The 26,353-nt window shown below is 41.6% G+C and overlaps 1 protein-coding gene across 2 annotated transcripts; it reads left to right on the top strand.

Annotated features, from left to right (window-relative positions):
• The first annotated feature begins 12,136 nt into the window (after positions 1–12,136).
• Positions 12,137–26,353, top strand: MOSPD1 (motile sperm domain containing 1). Of its 2 annotated transcripts, none has more exons than XM_065846829.2 (6): positions 12,137–12,254; positions 17,896–18,152; positions 18,336–18,411; positions 21,032–21,258; positions 23,178–23,339; positions 25,699–26,353. In XM_065846829.2, the coding sequence occupies exons 2-6, from the start codon at positions 17,999–18,001 to the stop codon at positions 25,728–25,730; spliced, it is 651 nt and encodes a 216-aa protein (XP_065702901.1). In that variant the 5' UTR covers positions 12,137–12,254; positions 17,896–17,998; the 3' UTR covers positions 25,731–26,353. The 2 variants fall into 2 exon arrangements, with proteins under 2 accessions (XP_065702901.1, XP_071669664.1); XM_071813563.1 differs by lacking the exon at positions 12,137–12,254 and adding an exon at positions 12,624–12,755.

The raw sequence follows: 26,353 nt of genomic DNA, 5'->3' as shown, positions 1-26,353 counted from the left end.
GTCCTCTCCCACCACCCCCGTCCCTCCCAACACCTCCTGCTCCTTCATTTCACCATCCAGCAGCAAATCTAAAAAGGAGAAAGCAGCAGGGAAGGGAAAGGGAATAGGATGGGGTGGGTGATCCGTGCTGAGCACAGATCTCACTTACAAGAAAGGAAACAGGATTGAAAATTCAACAGAGATGACCACAAATGCCTGTGATCAGCTACTGATGACTCAGAGTTTCCATATCACTGGTATTCTCACCTTTGGAGCACATTAAACAAACACTATAAGGCAAGCAGAATATTTCCACTAAGGCAGGGGATTCTTAAGTTGTTTGACACCCCTGCTAATGTGGTTCTTCTGGGAAGAGACACCCTGATACTAGACTGTGCCCTTCAAGGGTTTGTATCTCAGTGCCAACGCTTAGGAGTTCCCTACCAAGAGCTCACAGCCCCTTTGGCCCTCTCCAAATGCTCAGCTCTCCTGGGTGCTCAGACACCGAGGAACACAGGAGAGAAATGAAAATGGGAGGAGAGTGGATATACAGAAACAAAGTGGCGGGAGGGGGAGAAAACCAACAACCAAACACACAAAAAAACCCAACCAACCAAACTTTGAAAAGTAGTCTTGGAAACAAGTGCAGGTCAGAAGGAAAACAAGCACAGAGAGAAGCCTAATTCTAATAGGGCTCCTGTTGTTCTTTAGCAAGAGCCACAATCACACAAACTGGATAAATAAATAAACTGAAACCATAAATTACATTTTGATACACATAACAGGATAACAGGAGCTTACCTAACCACGACCCTGGCAACCACAGCCACCTGATAAAACTAAAATGAGCATAAAAATACGTTAACTTTTTTGATTTAAAAATTAGTAATAAAGAAGTTATTTACCTATCAAACTATTTAAAAAGACAAGCAAACAAAACCAAAACCCAACAACTTTACAAATCATAACAACATAGCACATCTCAGTGTATCAAGGCACAACATTCCAGAACAGTAGCAACAAAAAAAAAACTAGCCTTGCCCTTCTAAAGAGAATTTCAGTGAAACACAGGCATTTCAGTTAATGAGCTTTGACTGGGGGTATTTTAGCTTTAGGCAGTTTAACCTGGTGCACTTTGAGCTTAATTCTCAGAGGTATCAATCACTTGAAAGTCCAGAGGAGCTCAGTAAGCTCAGCAGCTGATGCTAGTCTAGAGTCAGGCCCAGCTGCACTGAAATAGTTAATCAAACAGGCAGAAAAAAATGTGAATCCACCAAGGTTTAGATAACCAGGGATTCATCTGTAATAAGGTCCTGCAGCAGGACCCCAAATCCAAGGATACTGCCTGCATCACTAGCAGTATAAATAATAAACAGAAAATACACCTTTGTTCTGATAGTGATATCCAAACATATTATTTTCTATAGGCAACATATATCATTGCTGCATGAAGAGCCCTCCCTGGGCCTGAAGACAGAGCAGGGCAGCACCTGTAGCTATGTGGGTTGCAGCTCCTACAGGGAATGCAGCCATGGCCTGTGCATTCCTTGCTAATTAAATGCAGTCCCCAGGCTGCAAGCCAATTACCCCTGCAACCCTCCCATAGCCACGTTTGCAAACCTCTGGTCCCAGAAGGGATAAGTGGGGAGCTTAGAAAGTAAGTAAACTCAAATTTAAAGCCTTGCTGTGTACTAGGTACAACCACAATATTTTTCTTACTCGTTTACTATTTTCAAAATGAAAGCAACAAAGCATATCTGTTATCAAGCTGGGCTCTTACTTCCCATCTTGCAGAGCTGCAGCTCGCTTGGAAAGAATCAGAAAGTTCTCCCGTGGACCCTTTGCTTCTAAGATCCAGGCCCAGCACATCCATAGCACCCCTGGCTACTGGGAGCTGGTGACGTGGCAAGCAGGGAGGGCAAGAAAACCTGGCAGTGCAGCGCTGCAGCAATGGCACAGGAAACTGCTGCTCTTGCTGCAACTGTAACACAGCAACTCTTGTAGTCAGTGCAACTCTTTGTCAAAGTACAAACCAATAAGCTTATCTTTTTCAAAGCTTTCTGGGAAATCCTATACAGGGCTGCCTGTGCACAAGCGTTATATTCAGCTGCTCCTTTCCCAGTTGATAGGCAAAGAGTGCTATCTAATTTCCTAAAACAAAGTCTACATTATGTCTTTTCTCTCAAAATGGAGCTTTTCACCCCGTCATTAAAATAAGGCAAGCCCATCTAAGAAATGTAACTGCTTGCAGACAATGGACTTTCGGGTTTTGCTAACTGTTCTTTCCTACTGAGATTTATTTTCTCATCGTAGACTAATTATTAGTTTTACAGAGGTATGGAACATACACATAACTCAGCAAGGCAGCTGGCAGTGGCCACGTCCTGCCTCCTGCCAAAATCCACTTACGAGGATCTAAACCAGCTTGGTAAAAATCCTCATTTTATGATTGCTCTCCAACCAAGAAAGCAGCCGGGAATGATTCTGTCACAACCAGGTCTTCCCACACACCCTGTTTTCATCTTAATTTTTATTCACGGGAACATGCAAATTTCCTGTGACATGGGCTGGAAATTGCTTCTGTTGCATTTCCAAAAGAACATTGGAGGATTTCAGCATCAGCCACTGTGTCACATAGGCCATAAAGCGCATTTTAACAGACAATAGTGGGGAAAATCCTGAACCAAGAACTAGGATGACAAACATACAGAGAAACTCAGTCCTCCCTCTGAAAACGTTGCTGCCAAGCTCCATGAAAACTATAAACAAACTGCCTTAGCAAACCCCACAGATTTACATATGTGGATACTCTCCACTGTTAGTTCTGAAGGTATTTGTAGAATGGTTAAAATCAGAAGTAGGCAGGCCTCAAATAAAGCACCTGAACAAAAACTCAGTGGCATCAAGGCCAACCTGATGCTTCTCCAACAGATTTCCCTGCCTTTTAAATCTTGGGAGGGAGGGACAAACATACACGGCAATTTTCAGAGAACTTAGTGAAGAAAGCATGAATTTCTGGCCTCAAAGTCTAGGGACTATTTGCTGCTCCCTCAAGGGGACCAGAATTAAATCCCAGTTAAATCCCAGGATTGCCGGATTGGAAGAACCTCTCTGGAAGAGCCCAGATCATAGGATCATAACAAAGTAAAAGCCTCCAGTTATTGGCATGTTATGCAGCTCTAATAATGATTAAACTTATTACTTTGTGTGAAAATCAAAGCTTTTGTATCTCAGCAAAAACCAAAGAGGGGAGCATAAACAACCAGCAAGACTGAGGAACAGTGACGCTTTCGTATTACTTGCACACTTGCCAATATTTTGGTTTAGTGACAAATATTAATCCCAACTGTTAATAGTCATAAAAACTAACTCACATCCAACATGCTTCATGTGGTGTGTTTTATTCTCATTCACTGACGGAGAAATCAAAGTCAAATCTGTAGGAGCCAAAAGCACTTTTGTCACTGAAAAACACCTTGACTGCTGTGTGCCTCCTTTTCTTCACCAGTAGGCATAATTTTGAATATTTGTTAAAAGTTCTTTTTCATTTATTTATTTTTAAACACATACTTTCAGCCTTTTTAATTTAAATTAGGTGACACTTCTAGTCTGGTCTTAAATGCCTTACACAGGGAAATACAGGGAATACAAGGCAGAAATGAGATCAGAACCTCTATTTCCTCTCTTCCAGTCATGAGCAGTAACTGCCGGTGTTGCCTCCCTTACTGAAATAGTAAAGTATCAATGCAGGCGGTTCCAGTTTTCAGATTATATGATCCCAGCCTCCTTCTTTTGTTGTTGCTCATTCCCCCCTTCTATGTAACTGTTGCCTTACCTGTGAAAACCATAAAGGCCAACTTGACCTTAAACTGTATCATTGGGAAGAGTTATCAAAATTGTGGACAAACCATAAAGGGGTACCACCCATTTTCTTGATTTTTGGGAGATGGCATGTTGGTAACATTATTCTAAACACAACTGCTCCAGTGAACTGCACTCAAAATACTTCTGCAATTGAATTTACTGGCTAAGATGGTGTGTGCAATAGTGGGAAGCTGTAAATAAATGGCACAGTCTTGCTAATGACTGTGTATAGGGCAGAAGCAAGGTCGGATAGCACTGATGTTGTTTTCAATAAATTCAGTGGATCTGATTTTTTCTTGCTTGCTATAATTTCAGCGATATTACTTTATTGACTTTTATCCTAATATAATCCAAAGTATCCCAACTCTACATTGTTTCTCCTAGTCAAAAATTTACTGTGAGTGTAATAAGACTCTAGTGAACTTATCAGTACTACAAGTACAAAGAAACTAAAAATAAGAATACACCAAGTGCTGTATATATGTTGTCTGTAGCATTGTGCTGGAAAAAGGAGCAACCCAAATGTTGCACAACACCAGAAGTTTTATGAGGATTTGTGCTCCACTTACACTGGAAACATGTTTCCCATCAAAAGCCCACTTTTACTCTAATTAATTCTTCAAGAGATCAGTAATTTTGTGAAAATTGCATTTTAGGGGAAAAGCAAAAATTCTGAGAGCATCTGGTGCCTCATTTCAGTATTTTCAAAATAATTTCTCAGTATGGTGACATGTAGCATAGTGCCTATAAATACGGCATATACCATACCGTAGTGCATTAGATTCTAAATCAAACCAGACATTTCAATCTATCCATCATGCCTTTATTTCCTGAATGCTGCAATTTTAGCCCAGATAACAAACTCAACTTCACAAAACCAGTGAAAGGGATCTCTGTCCCCAGCGTTCATCATGAAACTTCCTGTTTGTTTGGGTTTTTTTCCCATTTCTCTTTGGAGTGAGGTGGATGCAGCCCCGCAAGGAGAATGTGGCAGTGTGGCTGTTCTGTGGCTCGCTCTCCATGAAGAGCTTTGCAGCTCAAGCTGAGCTATGGGAGCTTCATGGTTATCCTTGTCCACCCTGATGTTTTCATGAGTTTCAAAAAGGAGGTTATACCTGAGAGCTGGCCATCACACCAAAAAAAAAAAAGGAAATTAATTTAAAATAAATTTTGTCACATTTGCATTTCAGAATAAATGTATATTTGCACCAGAACAACAAGCAATGCAAAATGAGACTTACAATTGTGTTGGTACAAGCTGGCACATGAGGCAGTCACAGATGATTGATACGATGACTGATACTATAATTTAGCTTTTTATGCAGTTTAAATGAGCACTCAATTCTGTACCCTTTAATCACAAAGTGGCATTTCATCTCATGAGTAGTCAGCTCTAGTTCAATAAAAGAAACACTGCCCAACAGGAATAGGCAGTAGGCTGAGGCCTCCAAAAAAACCCAGATCAAAAATATTATTTGAAAAATGAAATATTAATATGGGCAAGGCTTCCAACTAAATGTTTCCTTTGGTATTTGCTCAAGTGAATGTTATACCTCTAGCGGCAGCAGAAGTAAATTACTTAGCATAACGACTATGGAAAATTCAGGCTACAGTTAAGTAGTTTCTACATCTTGGATACAGGTATGTACATACAAATATGTGCGTCATTTTTGAAAAATGAAATCTTAAATCTCCTTGTCGGTAATTCATACTGCTCAGAGCCCAAAAGCTGAGACATGAGCAGGCCCTTCCAAGTTAAATACTGTAATTTATCCAAATAAAATGACAGAACTCAGGCTTACACCCAGTATTCGGATGCACCCATGGCTTCTGCTGAAGTTACTAGGTATGTCCATTACCTCTTCTCAAAGGAAAGCTCGTTATGAAAATGCTGATGTACAACTCGCCCCTTCAGGCACATGGGAAGGCAAGGGAGGGGTACAGCAAGACTGGTTTAGGCTGTGACAGTGCTGAGAGTCTGCCTGTGGACACGTGTCTCCTCCCAAATCCAGCTGTGTTGACAGCAGAGTCCTCCCCCAGTCTGCCCAGAGGCTGGTGAGCATCACCCTACAATAGGTTACCACCCCTCTGATCTGGATATACTTGTTTGAACACTCCCTAACCTATTTCAGTGAAAATCAGCTGGGCCAGCAATTACTTAGAATGTTAGTCCATGGTTGCACAGGCATTTTTAATTCCCTGCAAAGCAAACCCCAGCTATTTCTACTCCCCTAACCTTCAGCTAGGATTTAGCTCTGCATCCCCCACCCACTGGTCTATGCTCTATTTTGTCTGTTTTTATAAACCTAAATGATTGGGGGTTTTTAGGTTGGATTCCCCCCATGCCTCTGATTCACCTAACTAAATGTTAGAATCCATGCCAACACAACAGAGATGGCATGAGGTTGGAAAAAATCACCAGGAGATGCCTACATCAAATTTGTCTTCAGGATAAATGCTTGTGAAAGTGGGGTCTGATACTCCCTAATCCCCCTCTGAATCTGGCTTCTGGTAAACTACATGAATCAAGTTATTTTACAATCATTTCATCAATGATCTCAATCTCTTGTTAGTGTTACACTCTCCAGATCCACTAAACTCAGTAGGATCTCCACAATCAAAGGGTTTTTTTGGCCTCCATGTAAGTAATTCAGGATGTGGCTGCTGCTGAGTTGTACCGTCCCATACACAGCTCAGAATATGCTCAAGGCAGATTGTTTCTAATGCCTTGTGTCAAAGGAGTCACTGTAATACCAGGCGGAGAAATAAACTCCACTACTGTGTGTGCAAATCTAGTACAGGCTGGTTCTGTGCTGATGGTGTGTAAGTCAGCACACGTAGATTATCTGCACTGTAAACTTCCCACTTGTTGGGGGTAACAAAGCCCAAATTCAGAAGCTTTTTGAATTTTCAGGTCAGAGATCAACTCTGGCACATTTGCCTCCCAGATCCCTCTTTTCTGCAGGATGTTCACCAAAGGCTGCACAAACTCGGCACAAGACCATCTGCTAAGCAGCAACAAACAGTTTCTTGTTCTCAACTTCTAGCCTTTTCTAAATCCTTTGTCTTTGTCCTATTGGCCATTAGGAGTGAGTTCCACAGGAAGGACAAGTGGGTTCCAGAGCGATTCCCAGCAGAATTCCATGAGGGAGCCTGGAGGATGCCTTGACGCCATGCTCAAGAAACAGCGTGCGGTGTGGAGAGCCCTTCAGAGAGGGGCCAGGACCAGAAGGAGAAGGACAAATGGTACTTGTGGTCAGATTTAAAGACAAATCCAGATATCAGTATAGGCATTTGCTAACACGACAGCAAAGCTGTCAGTGAGGCTGCCCTGCCTCTCCTCTGTATGGCTGCACAAAGACTTAATAAGTTGCACATGTAGAACGCTTGAGCAGTGGAGGTGCAAAATGGGTTATATTAAGTGAAGCTTTTAATAAGATTTTGATAACAATGATTTTTATGTTCATCTCCAAAGAGTTTGCTTTTGTAACATTTAACTGATAAGCATATAATCTAGTTTTAATTTAATCTCTGCAGGTGTTTCCCAATGGTAAATGTTAAATTTTTATTGCTTCCTTAGGCAGTAATAATAGGGGAAATGTCTGTAAGGCTCCTACTGTCCATTTATATGCAGATAGCATCATATTTTATAATAGCTGTAAATCTGGCAAGATGGCCTCTTACTTTTGAGATGACGTTATAAATATGTGTCAACACCGAAGTAAACATCTTTGGAAGGAAAATGAAATAGAGATGTTATTAGAGGTCTAATGAAACAACCACAACTGCTTATTTATAGGAGATGTATGTGCACATCCTTGCAAAAAGCAGAGCCCATGCTGGGTTTGCAGCTTTCCAACGAGCAGGACAATGGAGATTCTCAGCAGGGTCTTACAGACAAAGCAGAAATAGATCCTACACTTCATAAAGATGATGACTGTCTCTAAAACTCTAAATGTTTCCTCTCTCTGAGGTTTCTAAATGATTATAAATACCATGGTGTCTAAGACTCAATTATGGCTTCTTTCATACAGCTTCACGGAGCAGAGCACGCATCAGGAGCTCCCACTTGAAGAACCGTAAGACACCAAGCACAAGGAAGTGGACACTGATACCTGTCTGAAGTGCAACACAAGCATACTTTAGGCAAAATTCAGTCCGTACAAGGCCTGAGAGGGACTTGAATGATTTCTTAGATCTTACACTGATCAAGAATGAGCATGCATGAAACCTGCCCTGTATTTTAGAAACCTCTGCGTTTTAGGCAAAAAATAATTTTATCTGTTCTGCAGCGAACGTGGCTCACTGGCACGCTGTGTTCACCGTGTCCACAGGCACATCTCAGGGACCCATTACCACAGGCAGAGAGCCGAGCTAATGGACTTCCAGGGTAGAACTGGCTTGCCTCCAGCCAGTGTGGAACATGGGCAGAGAGAGCTCCGAGCTGCCTTTCCTCTCCTGTATAGACATGCCCCGAAAGGGATTACACTTTAACAGAGGTCTAGATATTTCCTCAACGGTGCTCAGATATGTGGCTCTCAAGGTCCAGTTATTAGTCATAAAAGCAAACAGCCTAACCTCTGACACAAAAAAATACACGCTGGTACGTTTAAGTCCCTAGTGACACAAAATGGGAATACAGCGTGCTACCACTGGGGGGGGGAAAATTTGAAAAGCTGCCACATAAGCAAGTCCCCCACAAAACAAAACCAAAACCAAACCAAAACAAAAGACAAAAAAAACCCCACAACACCAAAACAAAACAACTTTTACTGGTGAATTAAAGTTACAAGAACAGCTTGGACAGTTTAGGCTGAGCAATTCTTGTTTCTACTGTAATTCAGAACATGTACGCTGCTTTAAGGTGGTATTTTGAATGCAGTATTTTGTTTTAAAATTAAAAAACCATCTTTTATGAAGACTTTTTATGAATTGGTATTAATCAGGAAGAAAACTCAAATAATTTTCTACAGAGGGACAAGATAAAAACAACACAGCATGGGTGTGAATGGAAATGCAGATACATCACTCCATTTCCTGAGTTCCTTCAAAGTCAGAGAGGATCTGCCATGTTGTGTCATGGAGTAGGCAGCTGTCAAAAACCTCAAAAGATCACATTAAGAATATTCACTATTAGGAATTAAATGCATTAATAGCTATAGTTAAGACTCAGATATAGAAAATGTTTAGCTCTCTCCTGTCTGCACACTAGTTCTTTTCCTATTAGACTTCATTAAAATACAATTTGTGTGACTGCTTCAGACTGAGGATTCATTAAAGGAGACCCCCTCATAAAGTGTTCACAGTCATCCTCTGTCAAACGTGTTACAGGCAGACTGGGCTAGCAGTGAACCCAGAACACGAGTGCTGTGCCCTCTGTATCTAAATATCGCACAATGTCCTTATGCCATGGCAGATAAAGGGGAATTTTTTGCTAGTCAAGTGTGAAAATCAAAAGAATCCAGCATAATGCTGTGTTTCCCACAACTTAAGGAAATCTTCTACATGATAAACGAGTTGACAATCTCCCATATAAAGTATTTAAACAGATGGATAATCACCACAGCAACCAAAACCACGACAGAGTCATTCAGGAGCATTCTGCATCAGCAGTCTCCAGTCTCAGGTTTCGTGCTGCAAGGAGGCAGTATTTTATGTAACAGAAGTCCAGCCAATACTTTTAGGTAACTCGCAGTGGTTTCCAAGGTAGGTAAAAAATCAGAGAGCCAAACATTAGCTATAGGAACAGAATTTTTTTACACCTCAGATTACACTTAAAGTGACCTGACAAACTTGTTGCAGATTCTCTACTGCATCTTATGTCTTTGCTTCTTTGCATCTGCATTTCTGTCTTCTTCACCCACATTTTTTCCTCTCATCTTTTCCATGCTCTATCACCATCATAACAAGGACTGCAATCGCAATCTGCCTCTGATCCCAGAAGTGATTAATTATTCAGACAAAATAAAGTAGCCTGAGAAGGAAAAAGCAAAAGAAACAATAACCCAATGATAGAGAACTTCCCACAGATCTGAGATAATTCTGGTTACTGCCACACATGACCGTAGTCTCCATCTCCCACACTGCAGATGAGCAGTCTACCCACAGCTCACGGCACATGGGCACACTCATAGACATCCCCTCCGTATTTTTTCGTCCACTTAAAGCACAGAGCCTCGCTGGCAAAGGCAGAGGGACTGTGCCAAACCAGGCTTTGAGCACATCCTGAACCAAAAAGCTAGGCACCAGGGGATTTATCAAGCAGCTCTGTAATATTTTTGCACATGTCAGTGCTGGGTAAATAGTGATGGCACGTATGTACCTTTAATAATGTCTGGGATGGGGCATGATCTCTCTCAAGGGCATATTGTTGCACAATTGTCAGTGACAAGGGGTTCAGGCGCTCTGAAGCATCAGGCACAAGTGACAAGGAGGGAAGAGCACTGACTCCTGCTTGTATGCATACAATAGTTTTCACACTTAACTGGAGTTAAGGAGTTAACACAGGGCTTTTAAAATAACCAAATAACCTGTAAATAAGCTGCAGCAATAGATGGGTGGAAGAGGAACAAGACCAACACTATTTCTGGTTGTTAACAGGTGGCCAGTGGATGTAAATGTTACTAAACGTGTGATAGAAAAAACAAAGTTGAATTCTGGGAAACTTCTAAAAGGAGATCTAAACCCCACTTTTACAGATCCTGAGCTTGCTTTGTAAATGAGACGGATTAACTGGAAAATATCAGCTTGGCTAATTAATGTGCTTCTAAGTCCAGCCATTTAAAATTCTATCTTTTCTAATCTGATCATTCTCTTTATGATTAATATCTCTGAAGCATGTTTATGTCTTCTGTTTCTCCTTAAACAGATTTCCAAAATCAGGAACATCCTACATTTGATTAATACTCAATAAAAACATAACTTTCTAATGTATCCTGAAGGTTTAAGTCTGATAGTCTGCTTAAAAACAAGAACTGCAGTTTATTTTTGAACATAAGCATTAAACTCTATGAGCTGATTGACACCTGTCAAGAAACAAAATATATTTTACCAGTTTTCACTGCATACATTTTTGGAAACTCTGACAGGATTATTATTTCTATATACAATAACTAAAGTGTAATATGTAATTTGTGGCTATAAGACTGAAACTGTTGATGAACTACTAACAACTAGGAGACCTGAAGAAGGAAGTATTTGGAAAAAGATGAGCGCTAACACACATCTTGGCTAAATTACAAAAAGAAGGGTTTTTAAAAACTTCTTTAATGTCTTCCACAATCTAAAATAGACAAAATATGTTACTTCCTGCTTCCTGTTCTGAATTGTTTCATGATGTTATTGTGAAATACTAATGCCTGCTGTGTTTGTTTCACCATGGAAGTGTCTTCATTTCACTGGTGGGTAAAGCCTGGTAATAGGAAAAAGGTTTTGCAATCCTGCTGACTGGATGACTTAATGTAAATCTTAATTATCCACTTGACTTGCAACAAAAACATTTTGCTGCATTAATAATCTTCAAGTTGGGAATGATCTTAGGTGGTGATTACGCTGCCACTTTTTAAAATTATTATTATACTGGGCTTAAAGGCCCTAGTCAGAAAAAAGAAAAAAAGGTAGCTATTGCATAAAATAAGTTTAAATTCACTATTACTTCGATTAAAAGAGGAATACAGAACAAAGGTAACAATAGGAACAGTCTACCGAGACACCATACACTATTTCATCTATGCTACTGTGTGATTAGATGACCATGAATGTTACACTCTACTTGTTACCAGTTTCATTCTGCATTGGGAGCAGGTGAGACACCCTGACCCTTCAGCCGAGTCAGTCACCGGAGGCCGGTCGGGGCTGGGGCTCCAGGGCCGCGGCTGAAGCGAAGCTGAAGCTGGGTTGGGGCCCAGGAAACGGAGCAGCCTCAAGGGCAACGAAAGCAGAGAGGGGGACCAGGAACCCTTTCGGGAAGGGACCAGGCCTCAGAAACAATCAGATGAGGTAGAGTTCTTAATAAAAAACGACTTCCCGTAGGAGAGAAGCCGCGGGCCGCTGCGACCTCCTGAGATTCCCGCCACTGGGCCTCCCCTGGCTTTGCTGCTCCTCACGCCCCCCACACAGCGCCGGTGATGCCCCGAGGAGCGGCCCGGCCCCGCGCTACCGGCCGGGACAGGCCAGCCGGTTGCAGGGGCAGCCGAGAGCCGAACACCGCTCACCTCAGCGCTGCCTCGGCCCGACATGGCGGCGCGGGGGGCGGGGCCCCGTGACGTGCGGCTATGGCGGGAGGGAGGGAAGGAGCGAGTCCGCCGCGATCCCGGCAGCCATAGCGACGACGCTACCTGCAGTGACGGGAGCAGGCGGGGGGGGCGGACAAAGGGGGCGCCGCGCGAGCCCGCACCCAGCGGCCCCGAGCGGTGAGTGCGGGGCGGGGGGCGCCGCGCGACAGCCCCGGGCCGGCGGGGACGGGATAGCGGGGAGGAGCGGCGGGACACCCCAGTTCCCGGGGCGGGCAGCGACGGGCCCTGGCGGGACGGGCCGCCCCTCCCCGCCGGCGGGGAGCGCGGGGCTCTCCCCCGGCAGCCCTCGCTCTGCCGGCCCGGGCGGGAGCGCTGGCGGGGCCCGGCCCCCGTGGCCTGTCCCTTCGGCGGGGCCGTGAGGAACAGCGGGGCGGTGGCCGCGCTCCGAGGCCCCGGCGGCGCCGCCTGCCCGGCCCGGGCCCTCTCAGCCGCGGGGCCGGGGCTCGCTTGACCGCGCTCCGAGCTGCCCCCGGGGCGGAGGGACCGGCTGCGTTATCGGGCCGGGCTGCGGAGAGGCCGTTAGAGCGCGGGTGCCTCAGCCTTTATCTGCTGCTCCGTGCCGGAGAACAAAGAGGATCAATTAAGCGTGTTGCAGTTATCGCTGTTTCTCTGCCTTCGGTAGGTGCGCTCCGAGAGGGAGGTCGGAACGCCCGTCTTGCCCCGGTTCTCCGGGGAAAAAGTGTTTTCCTCGGTCTGTGGCATCTTGGCGTTTGAGCCAAGTGTTTGGAGCTGCTCTGAGACGGGAAAAAAAGCGACGTAGCGCTAATGAGCAGAATACACGTTTAAAGACCAGCCAGTTCAGTGCATTGAACACAACCTGAAAGTCAGAAAATAAAGACTAAAGGAGATGTGCCCTTGAAAGTCTTCTGTGGGGTTCTTCTGAACCATGTAGTAGAATGGATCAGAAGCAATGCACAGCTGTTATTTAATTTTGCCCTGCTTTTGCATGTCTCTTAGTTGCATTTGAATAATTTTTTTGTTACTGTCACCTTTTCAGCATTTGAAAAAATAAAGGAAAAAAATAATGTGGTTCTAATAAGTTTTGCTGTCAGTATCAGCAAGATTTACGCATGCTGTAGTCATCTATGCTAATAGGTAATGCTCTGAGACTATTTCATTTTACAGCATCCTGAAGACAGTTATGGGTTACATGTCTGATCACCCTGTAAAGAGGTAAACAGTAGCATATTTTAGCCTGGGCCTTGCAAAGTGTCAGAGTTGTTCTGCCAGTTTAAACGTGACTATCCGCCTACTTAAATACTTTGCAGAATATGTGCCTTCATAGATTAGCAAAGCGAGGTGAGGTTAACTAACTTGCTCAAGGTCATGAGTGTCAGTGACAGAGTTCGCAATAATGGAATCCAGCCATCCTGTCCGCTGGGTCTGTGCTCCGATCGTTAGCTGACTCTCCCAGATAATTGCAGGTAGTTTAAACATTGGGTTGCATAAGTGCATGTTAAGGCCTTCAGAAACTTTTGGAGAAGCAAAATGTTAATAGATCTGCTTCAGATCTTAAGCTGTATTTGCATGTAGCTTAAAGTAATTGCTTGACTTAGGAGGGAATTTTGAAGAAGACTTTACCGCTTATTTTGTAAATATGCACTCAAAATGCATTGATTTTTATTGAGTATATAGTGCAGAAAGGCTTATTGTGTAGATTTAGAGGGTAGATTATCAAATAGAACAAAATAGACTACACTGTAATTAGACAATTTTTAAAAGGAGAATGTGGAGACCATGGCTGTAAAGAGGTTATGTTCTGAATAGTATTTACCAGATGACATTCTGTGGAGTTATCTGCAGTTGTGAGGAAAACAAACAAACCAAAAAACCCACCAGCCAGCAAATGCACTTAGAATCCCTGGTGATGAAGCTATTGGAAGATAAAATGGGAACAAATAACTTCCTCACTTGATTTATTTTTTCAGCAGATATGTGTTCAGTAAAAACAAATCACAATTGGTATTATTTCTTCTGAGAGAGGTTACGTTTCACTTAATGCTTTTCTTTGTCAAGTCAAATTTATGAAGCAAGAGATTTCAAAGGAAGCACTGGCAGATCTGTGCTATTGTGACACCAGCAGTATATATTTAGTAACTTCAGGGAGGAAAGATCCTTATTGTGCTAAAAAAAAAAAAGTATCAGTGCCAATTGTTTTGGACTTCAAAGAGTAATGGAAAGCAAGCTGGCATTGTTCAGGTGTTACACTTTGGCCCGTGTCCTGCAACAAACGTTCCATTTGACAGATCCCTGCACCAGTGGGGAATTCCACTGGCAGTACTGGGAGAAGCCCATCCGGGCAGTGGAGGTCCCAGCCTCGAGACCACAGATTTCTGTTCTGTACAGATTTGTTTGGGCAAACTTATGTTTTGCAGGTGGTGACTGTTGACTACAAAATTTGGTGGTTGTGGTGAGAATCTGTTGCGCTGGGAGTGGAGAAGCACAGCAGCCAAGTTTCTTTGGAATGAGCTGCCTGGGGTGCGAAGGGCAGCCAGCGTAGCCTTATTCGGAATGTTTACAGGGGTGCAGAGAAGTCCTGGTGATACAGACTTTCTTCCTAAAAGCCCTTCCAGTTTCTTGTTGATGAGTGCTGTACGCTGTTGTTAAAGTATCAAATCCCCCCAGCGTATGTATAGGCTTTGGAAAAAAATGCTTTTACTCATATTACTTGGTGAGATGTCCCAGCAAGGTGGCTTCTAAGCCAAAATTATTATCTTAAAAAGGATGCTGGGTGCTTGCTTAGAAATCCAGGAATTTATATCCGGAGTGACCCTCCTCTGTCAGCAAACGTGTGCGACAGAGGCCTGGGTTTGCCAGATTTGCTTAGGCCAGTTTGAGCCGTAACTACTTATCCGGCCAAGCTAAATAAGAAAAGGAAGCAATAACAGAGCAGATACCTTCTTAATATTGGTGACTTTCCACCTGCAAGTTGTGGAATCCTGGGAGGTTTGCACACCGCATTTTCAACAGATGCGTAAGAAAAGCGAGCTTAGTGATCCGTACCTCCACTCATGATGTGATTTGTGGGTTTTTTCAAGACCTAAGCACTTGCCGCTGGCTGAGCTGAAGAAATTGGAGTTGTGATATGACACCAGGAATCAGAATGAAATCCATGCAATGTTAAAATAAAAAACCTAGAGCATCAAGATATTATTATAAATACTCTTTAAAAAATATTAAATATACTTACTTAGAAATATCTAGCAGTAGTTTGCTGTTGGTTATACAGTTGTTTAAAATGTTAATTAGGAAAGAAACCTTTGTGTTAATTTCCAAGATTGCCTATATTTCTGTTACACAGTGTGTGCAATATCGATATATATGAGAACCAAAGATTCTCACATATGTTTACTGTATTGAGCTAGCTTTTGTAAAAAAAAAAAAAAATCTTTTTTGTCTATGAGAAGTTTGAAAAGAAGTTATTTTGTATTCCTGACAGTTTTTCCACATTAGTGCTTAATATAGTCTTAATATATTTGCATGGAACAATGAATGTCACTTTGCAATAGTACATAAAGTCGTTTGAGAAATAATGCTTATGCTTGCTGCACAAAGTGATTCCAGAGTGTGCTGGTTGTGCCTGGGATAATTTTCTCCCTAGTAGCCAGTTTGGGGCTGTGGTTTGGGTTTGTGCTGGAAACAGTGCTGATAAGTCAGGGATATTTCTGATGTCGCTGAGAGGTGCTTACCCTGAGCCAAGGGCTTTTCTGCCACTCACACTGCCCACTGATGATTGGGCTCGGGGGGCACAGCGGGGACAACTGGCAAAGGGATATTCCACACCATGGGACGTCATCCTCAGCAGTAAAAAGCTGGGGGAAGAAAAAGGAAGAGGGGATATGTTTGGAGTGATGGTGTCTGTCTTCCCAAGTAACCCTTAGGCGCGATGGAGCCTGGCTGTCCTGGGGATGGCTGCACACCTGCCTGCCATGGGGAGGAGTGAACGGATCCCTTATTTTGCTTTGCTTGTGCGTTTGGCTTTTGCTTTACCTATTAAACTGTCTTTATCTCAACCCACAAGTTTTACTCTTCTGATTCTCTCCCCCATCCCACCATGGGGTTGTGAGCAAGCAGCTGTGTGGGTTGCTGGCTGGGGTTAGACCACAAGAAGGAACTTCTTCTGAAACAAAAGGGATTCACCAAAATTCTAAGAAACACTTGGAACCTAAATTGCCGCTGACAGAGCTATTCCTTTTCCTAGACTCTTCTTAGTAAGGTAGCAGAATATCAGCTTGGAACTCTATCACTGGGGATTTGCTTTCAGAATATTATTAGTAGCATTTCAGTGAAGTGGAAACAAACCTGCACTCTGAAAAGAAACTAGATCTTGGGGAAGGACATTCCAGTAAGAGCCATGAATTTAAATTCTACAGGAATGATTTGGTATTAACAACAACAAAAAAATTAAAAGCTTAGTTTGTGAATAAGAATCAGAACCTGTAAATGTGAAGATATGACAGATATACTCTAGTAAACACCTAAACTTGTGTCATGTTTCAAGTATGAAACATGTATCTGGTGCATGGAAATGTGAGCATCATGATGTTTAGAATGCAAGAATAAGCATTTGGTTTGGATGGTTCATAATGCCAGGGCTGTTTGCTGCTAGAAAGTTCAGAAATTAAATTTCTTAAGGTGCAGCCAGATCAGTTTATTAGACTGGAGACCAGCTGAAATGGACTTTGTTTTATAAAGCTTCATTAGAAGCGAAATTACATCTAATGAGTCAGTAGGAACTTTTTTTTCTTTTAACATTTTCTACTATATCATAAAGTTAAGCCTCAAAGGACACCTTCAGTTTGATAATTAACCTATAGGAGCTATAGTAAAATATGATGTTCTTGGGGGGGAAAAGGATACGTAGCTGTTTCACTTTGTTCTGTCTCTAGTGTCTAAAGTCAATGGTATGTGTGCTGAGGAGTCTGGCCTTAATTTTAATTTATGAATTATGTTTGGGATTGTTGCTTGATCGGCTCATGGGTGCTGGTTTTAGTTCTGCAATGTCACTCAAAATAAAACTGTAGGGGTGGCAGAGGGAGAATTATGCTGGTTATACTTGGGTTAGAGGCAGGGGTGGTAGAAAACCTGTCTTATTTTTTTTAATCAAACAGTAAATCTCAAATCTGTTTGATATCATTTATCCCAGTTATTTTTCATGTAACTACCCTGCCATTCTAACATGAGGTTAGTTTAAACAAGGCGTGAAGGTGTTCCCCATTCTTTTGTTCTGAATGTCTGGGATTTGACATACCTCAGTGCCTGTATGAGCAGATACCTGAGCTGTTATTCCTCATCTGGGAATGCTTTGAGTAGGTCACTGCTGTGGAGATTCCTGCCTGACTGGTGACTGCGGCGGCCTCATGTCTTTGTGCTTCCTCGTGTTGCTATGGGGTTTTTTTGTTTCTCAGGTGTGAGTGTCCCGAGGCAAGGATGGGATATCTTTGTGGTGGTGGTGGTTGGTTTGTGTTGCAAAGACTCAGCATAAGCAGCCTTAGTCATGGATTGGGACCCCCAAATGCTCTCATGATACACCGAAGAAGTGCTTCTCCATTTATTTTATAGTGGTTTGTTAAATAGAGGGAAACCTGATGCAAATATTTTTTTCTATTTCCGTATTTTTGAAGGAACTTAAGGTAGATTCATAGCCAAGCATCAAGTTCTATATTTTTACACCTTTGTTGTCTGCTTCAGTTTAGTGTAGACTTATGGAAATAATCTTCTTGCCTTTTCTCTTTTTTTTCCCCTTTTTTTCCTTTAGAATTGCCAAAATGCTTTGGAATTCTTAAACGATTCAAAAACTGAAGTCTCTGAGGATACAAAATCATAAGAACACAAGAAGCAGCAAGGAGGATTCAGTGCCAATGCAGCAACAAAAAAGACAGCCAGAGTTAGTGGAAGGAAATCTTCCTGTTTTTGTTTTTCCTACAGAACTTATATTTTATGCAGATGACCAGTCAACACACAAGCAGGTGTTGACACTATATAACCCCTATGAGTTTGCCTTAAAATTCAAAGGTGGGTTTCTTAGGTTAAGTTCTGTTTAAGGGTTAGTTACTGATCTTGAACAGTCCAATAATAATTCATGTAACAAAGCATATTTATGACAAAACCAAACTCTTGTCTTTACGTGTGTCTGTTGATGAAGTTGGTGAGGTGTGTATTAATGATTTGTTACCACTACTGTCCTTTTTGTTGCAGTTCTTTGTACAACTCCAAATAAATATGCGGTGGTTGATCCTACTGGTGCCGTGAAGCCTCAGTGCTGTGTTGATATGTAAGTAAAAGTTGGTTGTTTTATTTAATGTATGACACTTGATTACCCTAATTTCTTCTATTATTTAAGATACAGTAAATGACAGCATGCATCTTATAAACTAAGTTGGATAAAGATATGCAATTTTTCTAATTTCTTGTATTCTTGTGGCCATCTGGTCTTGGCTATTCTTTCACTCTAGGGCAGAGATATTACAATAACGGAGATACTTCCTTCTTTAATTTTGTCTTTAGGAATAAATAAAATGCTTGTAAATGCATCCTGTAGTATATGTAAACCAGCAGTTTACTTGTTTCTCCTGTCAGGTTCCAACCCAGTAACGGAGAAAATAAGAAGGCTGGTTAAGTGACCGCAATAATGCATAGGATCTGCAGGCTGCTATAATTCAAAGTAGAGTAGGTATATAAGCTAAAATAGACCAACTTTTTTTTTCGTAATTCGTTTGCCATATAATTTCTGTGCTGATGTACAGATACAGCTAAAGAAGGCATGAAGGTGCCTAAAAGAGCAGACCGAGCTTTCTGACTAGAAATCTGCAAATTGTGAAACTCCTTCTGGAATCTCTGGCTAACAAATGGCCAAATACAGAACAACAAAAAATCCCCTAACCTGCTATTGAATGATGTGTCTTTTGTCAGGTAAATAATACTGTGCTTAGGAAATGGCTCTTTCCAATAGACTCTTCTCCTTAGGTGTCATTTGGAAAATTTCAAGGACTCACCAAATAGAAAAGAAGATTAAAACATGGAACTAAAAAGTTTGGGTGGGCAGGGGCAACAGTCCTAGAAATGGAACAAAACAGGTCAGAATATAGCAGTTTATCAGTGAGCTATTCCACTCTTTAGCAGACATTTACACAAGTGTCATTACATTTGGTTCATCTTAAACAAATGTCTTTTATTAAATAAAGTAAGACATATGCATGTTTCCAGGGGAATTTTTCTGCCACAAAAACCCCCATCCTGTTCCAATGATTGCTGTCTAAGGGCAGTGTTTACTGCTAGGATATGAGCAGTACTATGCAAGTGTGGCTGTTTGCCAGATAAACAGATATTCTACAGAGCTTCCAATTATGCAATGGTCTCTAAAAAGAAACAGGAGAATGTATTTGTTTATAAGGGTCTGCAGAAAACAGCTCTTTGCTTGGCAGCAGATGCAGGTTCTCATACCACAGTGTTACGTAAAGATTCTGTTTAGGTTGGTAGCACGCTGGTACTAAGAGTAGAGATAAAATGTTAAAAGGAAGTGTTAAAGGAAGCAGTAAGAGTTGAATCCACTGTTCTGATGTGCTGAGAGTTGTATGAATTAGGCTTTTTTCCCCCTGACAATCCTTTTGTTTTAGTGGAGGCAGTTGCCCAGCCAACCCTCAACTTGCTGAAAGGCTGTCATAAGCACACTATTTTGCCCCTAAAGTGACGTAAACCTGCGTACGTTCCTGCAGCCTTCTAGCTTGGGGGATGACTTTGTTTCCTTGTTGAATAGTGTGATCAGACTAGATACCAGTTACAAGCGCTGGCCAAGTGTTAATGATTGTAGATACCTTGATGTGATACAGTTACTTTAAATTAAGACTGAAACACAAAAATTGTTTCTTGCAGAATTTTAGTACATATAATGTCACAAAAATAGGTTTCTGAAGCAGTTTTAAAAGTAATATCCTGTATTACTAAGAGTAGAATCATTCTTTTCCCCTCAGGAGATGGCAACCTTCTTGAAGCCAAATCACTTATATGTAGGTATTGTTATCTTAGAAATTTAGAATAGCCTTTTATAAACAGAGTTTTCCACTTTGGAAAAATAATTAAAATCCATATTAACCATAAGAGCTGATGTGACTTCAAAACCTAAATGTTATAGCTTTTTTAGTGCTAGGTATGTATTTTCAGAATGAATCATAAGTGCAGAGAGGAGGCAGTTGAGCAGGGCACTGCTCAGAGGTCTCTACTGTCTTTGATTAGTGTTGTTTTAAAACTGTGCCTTTTGTAGGTCCCACATACAATTTTTCCCATGAAATGCCATAAAATTAGAAGGAATGCAACAGCGATTCCCCTGTTGAAGCCGCCTTGGTCAACCTATTCAAAGCAGTAGAACAACAGAGTTGTTGCTGGACAGTGAGGAGGTTTACCAAGGCAAGGCTTTGAGCCTGGTTTCCCCAAAAAGCTGGACTTTTGCCATCAGCTGTCCAAGCATTTGGCAGTCCTGCTTTTCTTCTTTCCTTCCCTGACCACTACAGTCCCCCCATACCTTTTAAAAACATTGGTCAGCATTACAAAAACCTTGATAAAAGAGGAGGCATCTTTCAGATAATGGAGATTTCATGAAAATGGGCAGCGAGGTCTCAGACTGAGGCAGAGGTGTGCTTGAGATAAAGAATTAACTGTTGTTCTTGGCCAGCTGATTGGAGCGGATATGTTTGGGAACCAGAGGAAACATGAGGGGAGAGAGGAGGCAAGATCAAATTATCAAGCACATGGAGTGACAGGGAGGGAATGGGGATCTGGACTATTGCAATGTATCTGTGGGGAAGAAAGAGGGGAAACATCGGTGTGTAGGGCGTAATCCCAGAGGAGACATGGTTTTTATCAGTTCCTCTGTTTCAAAATGTTGTTTTCTTCTGCAGCGTGATTCGTCACAGAGATGTTCGCGCATCTTACTTTGGTGTGATAGATAAATTCCGTCTACAAGTGTCTGAGCAGAGCCAGAGGAAAGCACTAGGGAAAAAGGAGATTATTGCCACTCTACTTCCATCTGCAAAGGAGCAACAACAACAAAAGGAAGAGGAGGAGAAACGAATAAAAGAACACCTGGCGGAAAGTGTCTTTTTTGAGCAGACTTTGTGTCAACCAGGTAGCTGAAATCTTCTACCCCTCCTGTCTTGTGAATCAGTTATGAATAGCTCAAGTGACTAGAAAGACTAGACTAAAATACATTTTTAAATAATGACAGTTTTACAGGTTAAGTAAAAAGAATATTTATCACTGGGGGATGACAGTGCCCAGGAACCCAGACCATGGTCGTTCTGCTTGTGCTCTCTTGATTAATCAAGACCCTTTGCTACCCCCCGTTTGCACATCATACTTTGGAGAGTACATCTGGTGTTCCTCTGGTGCAGAAGTTCTTCTGCAGCCGATAGGAATTTATCTGCAAGAGGGTGGTAGTTGTTTTTTCCCTTGGTCTCTTTCAGAACATATGCCCCTCCTGAGTTTGTTCCAAACCCTTAATCCTCCATTTCCTGATGAGCAGGAAATATTGCCAAAACATCTTCTGGAGTGCTCCTTGGTCTGCGCCATCTCCTTTGTCTGTCTCATAAGTACAGAAAAGCACAGTTGCTCACTGCAAACTCCGCACGTTTCATACGTGAGGAGCTGAATCAACAGTCTCGGGCAAAACCTGAACCGAACAGTCCAATTGAAGCGTTAGGGAGAGACAGAAAAGATACCGAGTTTTACTGGAACTGAGTATAAACTGATTCTTGACTTTTACTGATTTATAGTGTAATATTTCTGTCACTGCTTTATTTTTCATGACAAGAACAAAAATCAGTTCCTTAAAATAGATTAACTTGCTTGAGAGTGTGCCTTCTGTTAAAAATAAGTTGTTTCACTATTTTTACATAGCTTGTTGGCTGGTGAAACACCTTTTACTAAAAAAACCTTAATATACATAGGAGGGGAGGATACACAATTAAAGTAAACCTATAGAATCCTGGGCTCACAGAACAAAATGTTGCTATGATAGTTGTTCCAGTACAGAAGGTTTGAACCATCCTGAACAATCTGATTCTGGTCTTAATCCAAAGGCTATTTCTCTGCTTAAAAGCCTTGTCGGCTACATTATATTGCTCGCTGACAGAAAAACAATAAACAGAGCAACTACAGTCTTTGCATATAACTTGCAACCCGGGAATAACAGATTTATGGAATTTAAACAGGACATGCATTGCTATTCACTCTGAAGATAGAAAGACGTTATAAAACATTGGCCAATTTCTAATGGTTCTTAAGAATTTGGTTAGAGGTATCCAGCTAACGCCTTAAGAGCTCTTTTTACAGGAACGTTACACAGTGTGCCTTTGAGTAGGTTCCAGCTGCACAATAAAGCAGCGCAAGGAAGAGCATGAAGGATGGTTCATCTATAGTTTGGATTTCCTTGCTCTGGTGATACTGGACTGTCAGAGTGGTTGACTTACAGTGTGTTGTTTTTTTAAAGTACGTTTCAAATGATACTAATTTGTGGCACATAGAGTAGTTCTGGGAGGTGCAGCCCTTGAATCCTCTAAAGAAGGAAGGGAAACTCATCCTGCCCAAGAATCTGCGCTCTTGCTGCAGCCAAGTTTAGATCCAGACGTGTAAGCAGAGTTGCCTGCTCGTGAGGCTCCTTTAGGTGTTCTTTCCTCATTAATTACTAATCACTGAAGGAACAAATCAAGGAATGGAGTGAGGATGCATGGTGAAAGCCCAAGCGTTGCTGAGCCACCCAGCTGTCATGCGTGTGTGTATATATAGCTGCTGGCAGGCTCTGTTCCTCCAGAAGGGAGGGGTTTGGGAAGTCATGTGAAAACAAGTTCCAGCATCAGAGCAGGGAGCAGCCTTCTCCCCTGCAAAATGCGGGAGGTTTAGGAGTTGTTTTCCACCCCCTTCAAACTCCAAAGGGAAAAGAAAATCTCAGGGTATTGCAGCCTCAATGTACCACAAACATTTTTTGCAGAATATTTCACGTTTATATTGGGTGGGTATTCCTTACAATTGTGCCATTTTGTTTTTCAGAAAACAGAACTGCCTCGTCGGGACCTAGTTTACTAACAGTCTTCCTAGGAATAGTGTGTATTGCAGCACTAATGCTACCTACATTGGGGGAAATGGATTCCCTGGTGCCTCTCTACCTCCATTTAAGTGTGAATCAAAAGTTGGTAGCTGCTTATGTTTTAGGTAAGTATTTTGGATTTTCTAAATGTTTTCATGCAACTTCTGTGATTTGGGAAACTTCTGTGTTTGCCAGTGGCTTCAGGAAACTTGATGGAGACAAAGCACCTCATTACATCTTGGTTTGCATCTCCACTATTACTTTAACTTGCAGCCATAGTTGATGTCAGGGTAAACTGGTTATTGTAAGTATTTCAGACCAGATTTTAGTTCATACTTCTTACATACAGGCCCCTACATGTCAATTTCACCTTTATTTGATGACTGGCCAGCTGTAGTCATCTGCCAACAAAACTGAATGGAATGTGCTCTATTGCAGAACCAACATCTCTTCTGTTATTTGGTTTCCCAGATGAGCTGATCTCAAAGGCTCCATTCACAGCCTCATTGACAAGCAGTTGAAATGTGTAGACATAAGTTGTTGTAAACCCTTCCCAAGAGATCACTACCATTCACAATTCTTCCCGATTTGTAACTTGCTCCTGAATTAGCAAGTGTAGATAAGTTGCACATTTCATTTGTTATGACTGTTTTTCTATGACTATTTCAGATTTGAAGAACAGTCACACTAAACTCAGTTCTCCTGTTCCACTACCTGGCAGAAATGAGGATTTAAAGGAAACAAGCTAGGCAGCTTCAGACTGATAGCTAGAGGTGAGGTAGTGATGGGGAGAGACGCAAGTTCTCGATGGTCAATGCGCATGCTCAGTTGACTGACTGGCTCATGCAAGTCAGGTTGCTGAAAGGGTTTGAAAACTCACTTGTCCCTCTTTTCCTGAGCTGATGATGATGTATTTTCAGATCAGCACCTTGCAGTAATCCTTGCTTTGTTTTTATCTCTAGTTTTGAGAATTACTCCAGTTTCTGCCGGTGCTAACTATAGTATTGAACCATTTGACTTTTCACAACAACTTAACCTGTTTCCAGATTCACTATGAAGTTCTTACAGGCTCTAATTCCTTTGGTAGCAGCGCTTTTAGTGTCGATGAAAAGATTCTTTCTGCAGTTCTCCTTCATCTAAGAAGTTGATTGCTCTTGAGCAAGAAGATGAAAACACTTTCTCCCACAACAAAGTAAAATTGGATTGTGTAGCATTTAATTGAAAAGGGAGGTTAATACCACGCCAAATGGGCTTTATGACATTTGACAAGTATTTGCTTTACAGAAATGAGTTAAACTCTTCATTACCTGTAGGTCCCTGTACAAGTGGTACAGACTGCCCTGTAGCGCCTTCCAGGAGCTGCTGTTGGTGCGCTGTGATTTTGAAACTCCAAGACAAGGCCCTCGGCAGTTCTGGTAGCACTGGTTCTCTAAGCTAGTACAGAATTCTAATGGATAAATTGCTTATCTAATGGAAGGCAGCATTACAACTCTGTTCTGTGATGCTTCAATTTTCAAAATATTTATAAAGTGAGTAATTTAAATCAGTATGTAGTGGCAGGATAGTGAAATAGTCTCAGAAAATTCTTTATCCATTATGAGATCTCTAGGCTTTAGCTTTCTGCAGGGAAAGGCTATAATATTAACATCATCTGAGCCTGCAGGAAAGTAAGATTGCCCAAGAACTGATAAATTACTATTTTGATGTTATGTAAGGCTGGAATTCAAGGAGACCTGATGTTTTCCCATGCGCCTCTTTGCCTTGCGCAATATAACTCCTGGCTAAGAACTTGCAGATTTGTACTTTCTCCTGTATTGGCACATCACGAAGATGAATTTTTCAGTTTGTCATGAGTAGGTTTATTAGCCTCGCATTTCCTCCTGTTTGTAATTGTTTTTTACCTCTGTCAGAGCAGTGGGTTTTTTTTCCTCCTCCTTTAAAGGTCACAACAAAGAGTTTGCAGAAAGCTCCCTGTGCAGGCTGACAAGGACGCCTCATATCCGTGTGGAACGAGTCTTTGATCAGTTATTCTGCACAGAGCAGAACCAAAATGTCCTGGAGCCTTCAGCTCATCTGCCCCACTGATGATTCAGCGTTGGAGGGGCTGACACTGCCCAAAACCATCCCCTGTGAAAACTGGGGCTTGTGTGCCAGTGTGACACTTACCTAAGCCAAAATCTCAATGTTACGATTTTCCAGTAGTGAGATCAATATTATTTTTTGAGTATTTATAGCTTTCTTTGACATTTAGTCACTAGATATACTGCACCTCAGTGTCATTTCTTAACACAGGTTTTGACTACATCAAAACTTGGACCAATACTTCCAATATTTAAGTGAAATGTATATATAAATTCATTCTGCGTTTATTTATGCACTTTTACCTTGTTTTCTGGCCTGTGATAGGGTAAACTGTATTTTCTTTATTTAAAATGTTTTATTCAGTGAAACTAAAGCATTTAGTTCTTAATTCTTGTCTTTCAGGTCTCATCACCATGGTTATTTTGAGAACATGAGCAGTGAGTTAATAAGATGTCAAACACCTTACTGTATATTCACATCATGAATGTGGACTGCCTTCTACTCCCATTTGGCTCATCAAGATGCTAGCGAAACTGTTCAGTGATTTAAGAAGTGTAATATATTTTAACTATGTATAATAAATGAAAGACTCAAAGCACTTTTGGGTGCTTCTGTAACAGACAGCTATGAAATGTTCAGTGATACCTGTGAAAATAATTTGAAAAACTTTTATATCTACGCCTACTGTAAAAATTCCTTATTAAAGCAACATTTGTTATCTTTAGTCTATGTTCACATCAGTGTGTGATCACTATAAAAGCAAACTGTCTTATGTAAAACGTTCATTTGGTTTGTGGTTGTACATGCTGAGGCTGGCGCATAACACCTCTGTATACATACCAGAAGGATGAGAGTCATTATTAATCATTGAAGAAAACGAAAAATCCCATCCGTGAAACTACAAAATAAACCATGCATTTTAGGTGAAGAAGTAATTCTCAAATTCCTCATTACCAATGTATCCCTGAGTGCTTGTTTTCTTACCTGGGGAAAGAATTTCTGCACCAGCCATTTTGTATCGCAATTGTCGACAATAAAAACAGGTTCTCTAATCAAA

This window comes from Patagioenas fasciata, chromosome 11 (genome assembly GCF_037038585.1).
Source record: "Patagioenas fasciata isolate bPatFas1 chromosome 11, bPatFas1.hap1, whole genome shotgun sequence".
Classification (NCBI taxonomy): domain Eukaryota; kingdom Metazoa; phylum Chordata; class Aves; order Columbiformes; family Columbidae; genus Patagioenas; species Patagioenas fasciata.
This window is presented reverse-complemented; position numbering and strand designations above follow the sequence as displayed.

What these genes read in the sequence shown, in the direction of transcription:
- MOSPD1 (XM_065846829.2), top strand. Translation starts at nt 17,999, where the DNA reads ATGCAGCAACAAAAAAGACAGCCAGAGTTAGTGGAAGGAAATCTTCCT. An exon ending in GTTTGCCTTAAAATTCAAAG is followed by an intron (nt 18,153 to 18,335) that starts GTGGGTTTCTTA and finishes TTTTTGTTGCAG; the next exon opens with TTCTTTGTACAACTCCAAAT. An exon ending in CCTCAGTGCTGTGTTGATAT is followed by an intron (nt 18,412 to 21,031) that starts GTAAGTAAAAGT and finishes TTTCTTCTGCAG; the next exon opens with CGTGATTCGTCACAGAGATG.